This window comes from Silene latifolia, chromosome 11 (genome assembly GCF_048544455.1).
Source record: "Silene latifolia isolate original U9 population chromosome 11, ASM4854445v1, whole genome shotgun sequence".
Lineage (NCBI taxonomy): Eukaryota > Viridiplantae > Streptophyta > Magnoliopsida > Caryophyllales > Caryophyllaceae > Silene > Silene latifolia.
In genome coordinates, this window is record NC_133536.1 from 2,170,242 (window position 1) to 2,182,550 (window position 12,309).

General features: G+C 36.3%; 2 protein-coding genes across 2 annotated transcripts; both read right to left on the bottom strand.

Annotated features, from left to right (window-relative positions):
* Positions 1 to 468: 468 nt before the first annotated feature.
* LOC141612582 (uncharacterized) lies at positions 469 to 897 on the bottom strand. The gene has a single exon (XM_074431393.1). It carries the CDS (start codon positions 895 to 897, stop codon positions 469 to 471), a length of 429 nt encoding a protein of 142 aa, XP_074287494.1.
* A 3,141-nt stretch (positions 898 to 4,038) lies between these two features.
* On the bottom strand, positions 4,039 to 5,071 carry LOC141610618 (uncharacterized). Its single transcript, XM_074428793.1, has one exon. It carries the CDS (start codon positions 4,946 to 4,948, stop codon positions 4,259 to 4,261), a length of 690 nt encoding a protein of 229 aa, XP_074284894.1. The 5' UTR covers positions 4,949 to 5,071; the 3' UTR covers positions 4,039 to 4,258.
* Positions 5,072 to 12,309: the final 7,238 nt, after the last annotated feature.

Below are 12,309 nucleotides of genomic sequence, written 5' to 3' on the forward strand. Positions count from 1 at the left end.
TATCCTACAAATCGTCGATCATTAATAAACAAATTATATCTCGTCGTTTACTGAAAATATATAACACAAATTCATTCAATAAAAGTGAATCGCAATTTCGTAAATCAATAAAGGTGTATCATTAGCGAATCTGGTAACCGTGGTGAGATAAACTTTGTCACCAAAAGCATATCCGTACCACAAAAATAAAATAATTTAACCCGTTTCAACCTAATAACTTGTTTCACATAGAACTAAGCTCTTTACGCTTACAAGTTACAACTTACAAGTGTTACACTTACTCAACTAGTACCAAACACCACACTTGATACGTTAGGAATCAATTTACAAAACGTTGTAATTAGCTAAAGGTGGCAATCGGGTCATTAACTACAATCTATACACGTACACCATATCATTAGCCCATTACTACTCCAATACAGTTTTCGAGATGTATACAGCCTTACCCTGAAACTAAAAGTCGTCGTCCTACGACTTCCGAACAAGCAAAAAGTAACCCAAAACAGCACAAACAGCAGCAACAAAATTCCCTTCTTTAATCAAAATTCTAACCACAACACCAACAATTTCAGCAGTCAATTTCTTCCCTTGTACAACAACATCCTTCCTCCCTTTACCACAAAATGTTAGTAACACCAAAATAGTAATCCAAATCACCAACATAGCTGGGACCGCCACCGCGAAAGCTGCAACCATTGACATAATCCCAAATACTGTCCCTAACATGGCCGCTGCGTATGCAGCAGCCGCCCACCCTCCTCCCCCGGCTCCAGAAGCCGGAAGCTGGAGGGTGGCATTGTACCATGTTAATATGGATTGTAAGATGTTCCATGAAAAATATAAGAATATACCGTATAGAATAATATATAAAGCGACCCATGTCCGTCTTTTGGACATTAGTCTTATGTATAACATATGGTGGTTGTTGTTTTGATTATGTTGTTTTTGGGGTTCCATTAACTTTTTGTGGGATTTTTTGTGTTTGGAAAATTAGCGTCAATTTCTCACGCGTAACAGAACCAACCAAAGGGATGTGGTTTGGGAGAATGTGAGTTGTTGAATAAAGGAGATGTTTAGGGTTATGGTGAAGTGGGGATAAAGGGAGATTAATTGAACTATTAGTTGTAGTAGTAATTATATATGGTTTGGAATTGAATAAGAGAGACTAATCACACGCGTTTTGGTAAGAACACATAAGTAGGCTTTTCTCAATTGAAAAAGAATTCGAGGTATTGGTCATGGACTCATGGTCCCACCCACAGACGGTTGAGTGCGGATTCTCTGTTCTATTATTTTGGTTATTACGTCTCTTATTCTATTTTGTGTTACATTTTATGTTTCATTATCTTCTTCTATGTGTCATATTTGTCAATTTGATAGAAATTACGACGACTTTTATTATGTGAGATCTGATATGTAACCGAATTAAGGTAGTGGGATATATGATCTCATGCTACTTGATTTTGACACAATTGTGGCTATGTGGGTATATCATACATCATTCTTCGTATGTTTGAGATAGTCAAATGTAATCACTCGTGAGTTGTGATTAGGGATGATGAAGACGACAGGGTCGTATTAGCAAATAAAGAAAATTAATTAGCACATATGCCATCAGAAGACAATATCTTTATGTTATTAGCACAAAAATAACATTTTATATATCCGACTACCCTTTACCTCGCAAACCCGCAATTTACAAAAAATCTTTTATAAAAATGGGGTTATGGTAGTGGTGTTTGCTTAGTGGAGTTCCCAACCTTTTCAGGCTTTACATCGTTGAGAGCATCATTACAAAATTCCTTGTCAAGATACATCCAATACATTGCCTCTTTCTAACGCCTTTTGTGATCTTTCACTCTTTCTTACGGTTTCGCCTTTAGTTGCAAGCAAATGAAAATGCACTAAACTTCACCTTTGTTATTTAGCCTAATTTTTCTTTTAAAAAAGAATCCACCACTTTTTTAAATAGTTCTATTTTAATTAAAACATGTGTATTAAAACATGCATAGACTTTTGAGAAGATTGAAATAGTATTGAGCGTTTATAACAAATAACACCTAGCTTAACTGGTAAAGCGAATATCAGATTTCTCGTCAGCAACATATCATAATACGCTTGTGGCTTACACTTTAAAGAATTTTTCCTCTTATTTTTTCCAAACACAATCTCACCCATTGATAAGAAATGGAGGGAAGTGAATCGAAAACTTAAAAGGGTCAGTTCGTTCCGCTTCTCAATTAGGATCCTCTTACTCATCTCGAACAATAAGCATAAAATTTCACTCAATATCCTCATATATGTACAATAGTTATATACAATTTCCAAAGATAATTAAGGATGATACACATTCAGTCATCTAATAATCATATTCACATATGTCAACTAGCTTAGTTGATAAAATAAAATCAAGAAAGGTGATTATCATGCCATGGGTTCAAATACCGTCGGCATTGAAATTGTCCTAGAGACTCCCTTTACACCAAAAGAAAAACATTTAATCATATTTCTCAACCCAAAATAAATGCGACACCAGAAAATAAAATAGCTAATCAAATGTCGGGAGCAGATGAATTAGTACATTAAATTCACGGGTTGACCGGAATATGGTTAGACGGAGTGGGTTGTCGGAGGAAGGTGACGGTAAAGAAAAAGAAAACATTAATTGAGGGAGGGAGGAAAAAAATGACAAGGGTATAATTGTAAAATTCGTATGTGAGAAAGTACAACCCTTAATATTTAGAATGATTTGTGAAGAAACTCAAAGTTCCACATGTGAGGGTTGTCCCACATTGATAAAAGAGGAGAAGAATTACCACTTTATAAGGCAAGAGGCTATTCCCTCTATAGCCAATTGGTTTTAGAGTGGAACCCTCTTGGGCCTGTTGTATGTGGACTCTTTCTCCTCAGTTTGGGTGCGGCACAGACCCGTTGTTGAATTTAACATGATTCTATTTCGTATCAGCTAATTTGATATTTAACGTCTTTTATTATCTTCCAGTAACAATAATCACAGAAAGAGAAGTAATTAATAATATTTCCTACTATTTCATATGTTGTTCCATTTTCAATAAAATAATACTCATATATATTAGAAAAAGTGGAACAACATATGAAATAGTAGATAGTATGTAATACGGAGTACATTATCATGATATGGGTCTACTACTTGAAGAAATGGGACGAATTGGTCGGTGGTTGCTAGTTATGTGTAGCAATACTGTGGGACGTAAAATGTGGACCAAATATTTTGGGCCACTTTTTATTTAATTATTATCACGGGGTGCATTTTTTAGGTGTCTTGGTGTATACAAGTCCAATATGAAGCATTTTTCGCATCCAATTAAAATTATATTATTTATTTTTTTGATTAAAATATTCTGAATGTAAGAATTATATAAATCTGTATGATATATTCGTGATTTTACGAGGTTGATTTACATCCACTTGAAAATCAAAGTGAAAAATCAAGTTCATTTACCTTGTCTCACATAATGTGTGTCGGAGATAAAAATCGTATCTTGGGTTGGGCCTTAGAGGTATATCTAGAGTCATAACTGAGGCCCAGCTAGAGATGGCAAGGGATCCTGGACCCTATTTAGATCAGCGAATTCAGACCCTGATGGGTAGGATATGGATCCTAATTTTTCGGATTCCGTGGATATGAGTTGGATATGGATCCACTTATTTGAAAATGAATCTGGAGATGGATCTGAAAAATTTGGATCCGCCGGATATGGGTCGGATATGGATCCAACGTTGGTGTGGCGGATATAGATCTGGATCCTATCGGACCCTACTCAGATCCAGTCCATTGTCATCCCTATTAACACTACACAAACACAGTACACAAGTTGTAAGTTAGAGATGACAACGGATCTTGGACCCTATCCAGATCCGCGGATCCGGACCTTGATGGGTAGGATATGGATCCTAATTTTTCGGACCCCGTGGATATAGGTTGGATATGGATCCACTTATTTGAAAATGGATCTGGATATGGATCTGAAAATTAAAACGATTAGAGACACCGATGAATTACTAAAATTCAAAACCAAACATTACATTTCTTATACCATTACCAATAACCATTCCGATTAAGCATACGCTTCAAAACAACATTCCAAGAAACTACCATGTATTTCATATGATTCCGCAGTTACGAATCGACAATCAAAGACAAATGCCGATTACAAAGCTTAATCATTCATTCATAATAACTTAATAAAACAAAATAACATTATAAACATAAATCTATTCAATTCTTCAATCTCGGTGAACTCCTCGTCTCCATCACCGTAACCACCTCCTTTTCGACATCGCTTTCCTCCCCATCATCCATCAAAATCATATTCCTCCTCCTCGTCATCGTCATCGTCATCCTTCTCTTACTCACCTCCTCACCCTTCCCTTTCCCTTTCACCTTCGCCTTCACCTTATCATCCGCAACCAATTCAAATTCATCCCCAAGCTTCCTCACCAACCTCCGCCTCTTCCTCCCCGCTTCAACCACCGCCGCTTCCTCATCTTCATCCTCATCCTCATCAGCATCCTCGTTTTCAACATCAACCACCCTCGATCGCAACCTCAATTTCCTACTCTTCGGAGCAGGCGGTGGCGAATCAATTTCCCTCTTTCGAATACTCTTCCCTCCTTTGAGTCCTTTCCCCTTAAACTTCGCAATCGGAGTTTCGATTTTCGGGTTTTCCTTCTCCTTTTGTTTCCTCAATTTCTCCACATTTCCCTCGATCTTACCCATAAGACGAGTCCGATCAAAGCTCATCCCACCCATGGACCAATGAGCTTCATTAGCCCAAGAGAGAAGCGGATTGTTTACCGATACCGGTGGATCGATCCGCTCCTCGCTGTACTTAACATCGGAGTAAATGAAAGGACGAGGGAGACTACCGCCATAAAACCTTCCTGGACCAAGAGTTTTGACCACCATTTTTGTGGGTTTTCTTTGGGGAATTTCGTCGAACAGTTTGTGTGCTTGTGTGTTGTATATGAGAAAGGAAAGGGATGAATTGATTGAAATAAATTAGGGTTTTGAGAATTGAATTGGGAAAGAAATGGGATTGGGGTTTATATAAGAAGGGGATTGATGTTGGTGTTTGGCGGGAAATGTATGGCGGTAATTTTCCCGCCATTTATTTGGCGCTTTACATTAATTTTTTAGAGGAAATTTTGGCGCAATTTTACTACTTGAAGAAATGGGACAATGGAAATGGTCGGTGGTTGCTAGTTATGTGTAGCAATACTATGGGCCGTGAATGTGGACCAAATTTTGGGCCACTTATTTAATACGAAGTACTCCGTAACTATTATCACGGGTTACAATTTTTAGGTGTCTTTGTGTATACAAGTTGCACTGGTAAGCTATTAAAAAAATTTATACTAGTCTCAACTCTTAAACCCTTTGTTTGGTTTATGCGGGAATAAAATTTATGTGGTAGTTTGAAATTCATTGGAATCCAACTCTTACATTCAATTCCCATGAAATGATAAAAATATGTTGGCATATTCTCTTGTGTACCATTGAATATTTTCGTTTTCTAAGATGTACCCCTCTTTTCATGGAAAAAAAATTTGACCGTCAATAATTCTTTGCTACAATTTCAGAATATGATAAACTTTTTTTCAAATTGACCATCTTTAAGAGGTCTCCAGTTTCAAAAAGAATTCACCGACGTCTCAACTCGTAGTCGGGAATTATGGTCGATCAAAGTTTATTCGTTAAAAAAGTTTTGACCAACCATAACGACCGGCTATGAGTTCAAAAAGCGGTGATTTTTTTTTTCAAATTCAAGGTCTTGACGAGATAATTGGTTTGAAACAAAGAATTACCGCTTTCTGAACTCGTAACAGAGAATTATTGTCGGTCAAAGTTTTTTCGTGAAAAACGGGGGGTACACGTTAGAAAACGAAAAAAGTTCAGGGGTACACGAGAGAATATCCCAAATAATGTTTGGTTGACTTGGGGGAGTTTTTTTTCCCCAGGAATTAAACTCCCATGCAATGTTTGGTTGAACCGTGTCAATTTACATGATTTTAGTTTCTAATTACCAATATACCCCTCCGTAATATTACTGACAACTAATTTATACAAATGGGCAAATAGGTAATTTTAAGGAAATAGGATAGGGGAGTTTCCAATTACCTAGATAACCAAACATATTATCAAAAACTCAATTCCTGGGAGTTTAAAATTCTCATGAATTGAGAGTGTAACCAATCGAGGCCTTATTCGCTGATCATTTCTAAGGGGTTGTTTGGTTCAATAGCATAGAATAGAATGGATTGGAATATGAATTCATAGTGGTATGGGGTTCTAAATCCATTTCCTCATAAACTTGTTTGGTTCATCTTAAAATTGTAAAAGGGAGGAATAGAGTTTGATACCATTGGAAAAAGGTGGGTATGAGATTCCAAAGAGTTGGAATTGAGTTAAATTTCATTGGGTATCTAACTCCATTCCAAAACACTCTAATCAAACATTGGAATAGAACAAATTCATTCCAATCCATTCCAAGAGAGCCAATCAAACACCCCAAATAAGTGACTTCGATCAGTTTGTTCAATATTTCGTCATTGACTTGCAGCAAGTTGACTTTGATGGGACTCTCTCTAAATTCTAGAGAGATGAGAACCCCAAAAAAAAGAAAGAAAAAAGAAAAAATAGAAAAAAATCGATTGAAACTATTACTTGAATTCTTCTCTAGTCTCAATCTCCATCTTGTCCCTTCTAATAATCATCCTACCTTGTTCATTATTAGATCTGCTATTTTCGATAGACAAACAAAAACCCATCTTCCAAGATCCGTTTTTCAAAGCAAATCTGTGGCTAGCAAATCGTGTCGGATCCTTGTACTACTCTTACAACCAACCTGTTTAATCTTCTTTAATGAAGATGGTGGGTTGATTTTACAGGTTTTGTGCAAGTGTGTATCCGACGACGGTGTTAAAGATCGCCTGTTTTGGTTGATCTGTTCTTCTCTGCCGCGAGTTCCTGTCTCTTGTTCGGCCGTTTGGAGGGCGTCACTGGTATGCGACGATGGCGATGTTAGGCGTCCTTTCATCTGCTTCGAGCCTGTCCCTGAGTATAGAAAAACCGCGGCGACGGTCCGTGGTTTCACTGGGGTTTGCTTCCCTCCGGAATTTTCTTTTGGGGTAAATCATTTTTCTCCCATTTTACCCTTGTGTGTGATTAATTTCACGATTCTTTCAGTCTTCTGCTTTGATCTATCGCTTTCTTTCTTAGTGGACACGTGGTTGCTTTCCCATTTAGCCAGGGAAAGCTTTATCCAGTATTGTGTCTACTTTGATGAAAGTGTCGATCAAGAAGCTATTGCAGTCACAAATTCTTCAGTTTTCCGCTGGAGTATTTTCCTTAGTTGCTATGTTGTTATTTCTATGGATAACATCATATTGATTGTCGAGGTTGACCATATATACATGGTTATTTCTCAAGTGTATTATATTTCTACTTTTGTAAAGCTTAATGCCAGTTTTAACGATTTCTATCTTACTAGATTTTCTAATGTTTCGAGATGGCTTCTTGAGAATTTGATCACTGCATATAATCATTTATTTCTTGATGATTGTTCGGTGGTTTGTTTTGCTGTAACAAAACTGACCTTTGTCAAGGAGCTTTTGGATCGTCCCTGGACTTTTGCCATTTCCTTTATTCCGAATATCAGTAGCTGTTGTTGGCCTGTATGGTTTAGCAACTACTTGTATGGGATTAGCTTTCCAAATCTTAGTGATATTTTTCTCTTTAATAATCTTGTCTATTATTATTGTTGGCCATCCTTTGGGATTCTGATCAGTTTTCTTCAGTTTTTAGACCATCAAACATGTTTTGCTTGTTGGTTTCGACACTGCCTTCTTTTTTTGAGCAAGGTGGACTTTCAATTCTGTGTTTTACATAAGCTTGATGAGGGCCTTGTTGTCTCAGTTAGAACCAAATTTTGTTTCAGATCATGTATGATGGTTATTACAACCCATCGTAAATATAACATAGCACATGAACTCTGTTGGTTAAGGGTGCGTTTAACTATAATGAGTTTGGCATTCTGCGACATTATTGAGTCAATTATGCATCAATGCGTCTCAAAGTATTTTCCATGAATATTGCCTTTTGGAATGTTAGGGGTACTAAAAGAAAGAATTTTGCCGAAGAACTTAATTTCTTTTGCTCGTCAAATGGAATTAAAATCTTAGCTATTTGTGACACGAAATCGACTTCTAAGCCCGAACCTTTTCTGACCGCTAATTTTGGGTTTAATAATTGCGATTTTATTCCTAGTGCTGGATTATCAGGTGGTATTTGGTTATTTTGGAAAGAGTCTATCTCCATGACTTTTTCAATTAATGTCACTTTTAAGTCGAAAAGATTTATTACTTGTGAAGTGTGTGACTTAACGAATAATCTGGTTTTTTGCCTTATTTTTGTTTATGCACCGGCTCAACCGACTGATAAGTTGGAATTTTGGAATGAATTACAGGATTTTGTTCTTAATATTGATTTGCCTTTCTTATTACTAGGGGATCTTAACGAGATTAAGAGTCCTAGTGAAAAAGAAGGGGGTGCAAAGGTAACGAATGCGCGTTGTGTAAGATTAACTAAGTTCCTAAGTAATACTAATTGTATAGATCTCCCTTTTTCTGGTAATTTTTTTACTTGGAGAAAAAAGAAAAGTGGTTCCGAAAATGTTTTTGAAATACTTGATAGAGCCTTAGCGTCTCCTAATTGGATTAGTCGATATCCAAACATGCAATTTGTGCATCATGCTTTCACTAGCTCCGACCATTGTCCTATCTCTGTGAAGTTTCATGACCGAGTTCATAAGAAAGCCCCTCCTTTTCGTTTTGAACTCATGTGGACCCTCCGGAATGATTTCAGTAAAATGGTTAAAAGTTGTTGGCAATACCAGTTTCAGGGATCTTATATGTTTCTGTCTCTCCCAAAATGCAAATTGCTAAAACAAAAGGCTAAGAAATGGAATCAGTCTACTTTTGGAAATATTTTTAGACAACTTTCAATTGCTGAAAAAAAGTTAGAAAATATACAAAACCAACTAGGTACATCTCATATTACCAATTTAGAAGTCGCGCAATTGAGATGGTTGAGAAAGCGCGATGCACTCCTTGATTATAAACGTGTTTACTGGCAACAAAAAGCTCGTATAAACAAAGCTAATTTTGGTGATAATAATACCAAGTTTTTTCAAACTCATGCCACGATTAGACGTAGTAGAAATGGTATTAAACAGTTTATAAATAAGAATGGTGCTTGTATTACTGATCAAAACCTTATTAAGCAAGAAATATCCGAGGAGTTTAAACTTAGGTTTGCGAAAAATCATCTTTGTAATTTCGACAAGAATGAGGATTTTAAGTCTATTTGTGGATTAATTACGGACGAAGATAATGAATTTACTGGTAATATTAGTACGGAAGAGGTTAAACAAACCGTGTTTAGTTTAGCCGTGAGATAAATGCCTGTGTCCCGATGGATTTCGCCGAGTTTTTTCAAAAATACTTTGGGATATTGTAGGAAATTTCATGTACTAAAGCAGATTTTAGCATTTTTTCATTCTGAGAAATTACTAAAAGAAATAAACCACACTTTCATAGCATTGATTCCTAAAGTTGAAAATCCTCAAACAGCAAACCATTTTCGCCCGATTAGTCTTTGTTCAACAATTTATAAAATTATTGCAAAAATCTTGGCTAATCGTCTTCGAAGTGTTTTGCATAAGATTATACACCCGTTTCAAGGTGCCTTTACACCTAATCGCTTCATTCAAGATAATATTCTTTTAGCACACGAGATTTTTAACTCGTTTAAACGTAAAAAGGGCAAAGGAGGTTGGATTGCAATCAAACTTGATATGGAGAAAGCATACGACAGACTAGAATGGAATTTTATCGAGGAAACTTTTAAGCAAATGGGTTTTAATGCTAAGTGGATTTCATGGATTATGGCGTGTATAAACACTGTTTCTTACTCAGTGTTAGTAAATGGAACACCGGGAGACGTTTTTAAACCCACTCGAGGTATTCGACAAGGAGACCCACTTTCGCCATATATATTTATTATGTGCGCCGAGATTTTAGCAAGATCTCTACAAAAAAATAGCGATGTTAGCTCTAGTGATATTGGTATTAGAATTGGATCCGGGGTGGAGAAAATTCCTTTTCTCACTTTTGCGGATGACACTATCATTTTCGCTAAAGCCTCTAACCAGAGTTGTAGAACTATTAAGTCTATTTTAGATAAATTTTGCACGATTTCCGGACAATTTGTTAATTTTGACAAATCCACTTTTCAATGCACTAGAAATATTGAGCGTTCTCTTCGTGAATCCTTTAGAGGCATTCTTCATATGAACGAGGAAGCTCATTTGGGTAAGTATTTAGGATGTCCTATAATTGATGGCAGAGTGACTAAAAATACTTTCGAGAACATTATTCAATCTTCTTGCACTCAATTATCGAAATGGAAAGCGAATTCTTTATCTCAAGCAGGTAGACTCGTTCTTGTAAATGCTAATTTAGCCGCGAAGGGAACTTTTCAGATGCAAAGTTTCCTCCTTCCTTCATCGATCCATAATAGATTAGATAAAATTAATAGAGATTTTCTTTGGAATAAGAATCCTTCCCAACGTTCTCCTAATTTGGTTGGTTGGCATAAAGTTTGTTTACCAAAGTCGGTTGGTGGTTTAGGAATTAAATCTTCCGAAGCAGCTAATAAAGCTCTTCAAATGAAACTTTTATGGAAAATTCTTATGGATAAGGAAAGTATATGGGTTAAAGTGGTATCTAAAAAATACTTGAGAAATTGTTCACTCTTTGATCATAAGCCTAATTCAGCCTCTTCTTGGCAATGGCGTAAACTAATGAGTCTTCGGACTCTATTTAGAAAAGGACTGAGATGGCAGGTAGGTAATGGTAGCAACATTAAGTTTTGGTCTGATAATTGGGTTTTTGCACACCCATTAACAAGCAGTATGGTTGATGATGATAGTAACCGTGATCTTAATCTTTTGGTTAAAGATTTCATAACCTCAGACAAGCAATGGGATGTTTGTAAATTATCCAGTTTAGTGAATAACGATATTGTTAATCGATTACTAACATTCCAAAGTGCCACATAATGATATTCCAGATACCCTCATTTGGGGATTGTCCGTAGATGGAAATTTCTCTACCAAAACAAAGAACTTGGTTAGCGCAAGGTTTGTTCGATCAAGCTCTTGACAAATGTGAATTTCAGTGGATTTGGAAATTGAATATTCCTCCTAAATTGAAATTTTTTCTTTGGAAAGCATGTGTTGACGGCCTTCCAACGAAAAGTAGACTTCTCAAAAGTCATATTGATGTCCCACCTCATTGTGTTCTGTGCAACAATCCTATTGAAAACAAAGATCATTTCTTTTACGAATGTCCCTTGATTGGGTCTGTTATCCAAGACCTGAACATTATTAGTTTCAACGAGTTTTTGTCAAATTATGATACTATTACAAGTCAAAGTTTTCTAACGAAACTTAATTATCTCAAGGATTTAATTCCAAAAGATGAATTTATAAAGATTATTTTTATTTGGTGGAATGCATGGTTCCATAGAAATGATATTATCTTTAATAATGTTAATTTAAATATCAGCAAACTTATTACTTTATGTAATAATAGCACTAAGACATGGAATGTGACTAGATTTAAGGATCTCAACAATCCCGAGGTAAAAGAGTCAGCTAGAAACAATTCTAGTAAGGAAGAGATTTGGTGGGAAAAACCTACGAACGGTTTCCTAAAGCTAAATTTTGACGGATCGAGAATAGAAGGTAATAAAGCTGCTTTAGGATATTCTATAAGAGATCACAATGGTAAAGTTGTTTTGTTAGGAGCAAAAACGTGCGGATCCAACAGTATCCTTGTTGCGGAAGCACTTGCTTTAAAAGAAGGTATTTTAGCAGCCAAATACTTAGGAATCTCAAAGTTAATTGTGCAGGGTGATAACTTATGTGTTATTAACTCGATTCGAGGTACTTGGCAAATTCCGTGGGAAATTTCAAGTATTATCAAGGATGTGAAATTAGACCTTCATTTTTTCGATGAAGTGATAATTAAACATTGCTTTAAATGAAGCCAACAAGGTTCTTGACTTCATGGCTTGATTGGACATACATGTCCAACTCTTTCGAGGTGGTTTGATAGCCGGTGGCTTCAACTTACCTCCCTCATTCGAAAGGATGAGATAGGTTGGTCCTACCCTAGAGGATCAACCTAGTTTTCTTACCTAAT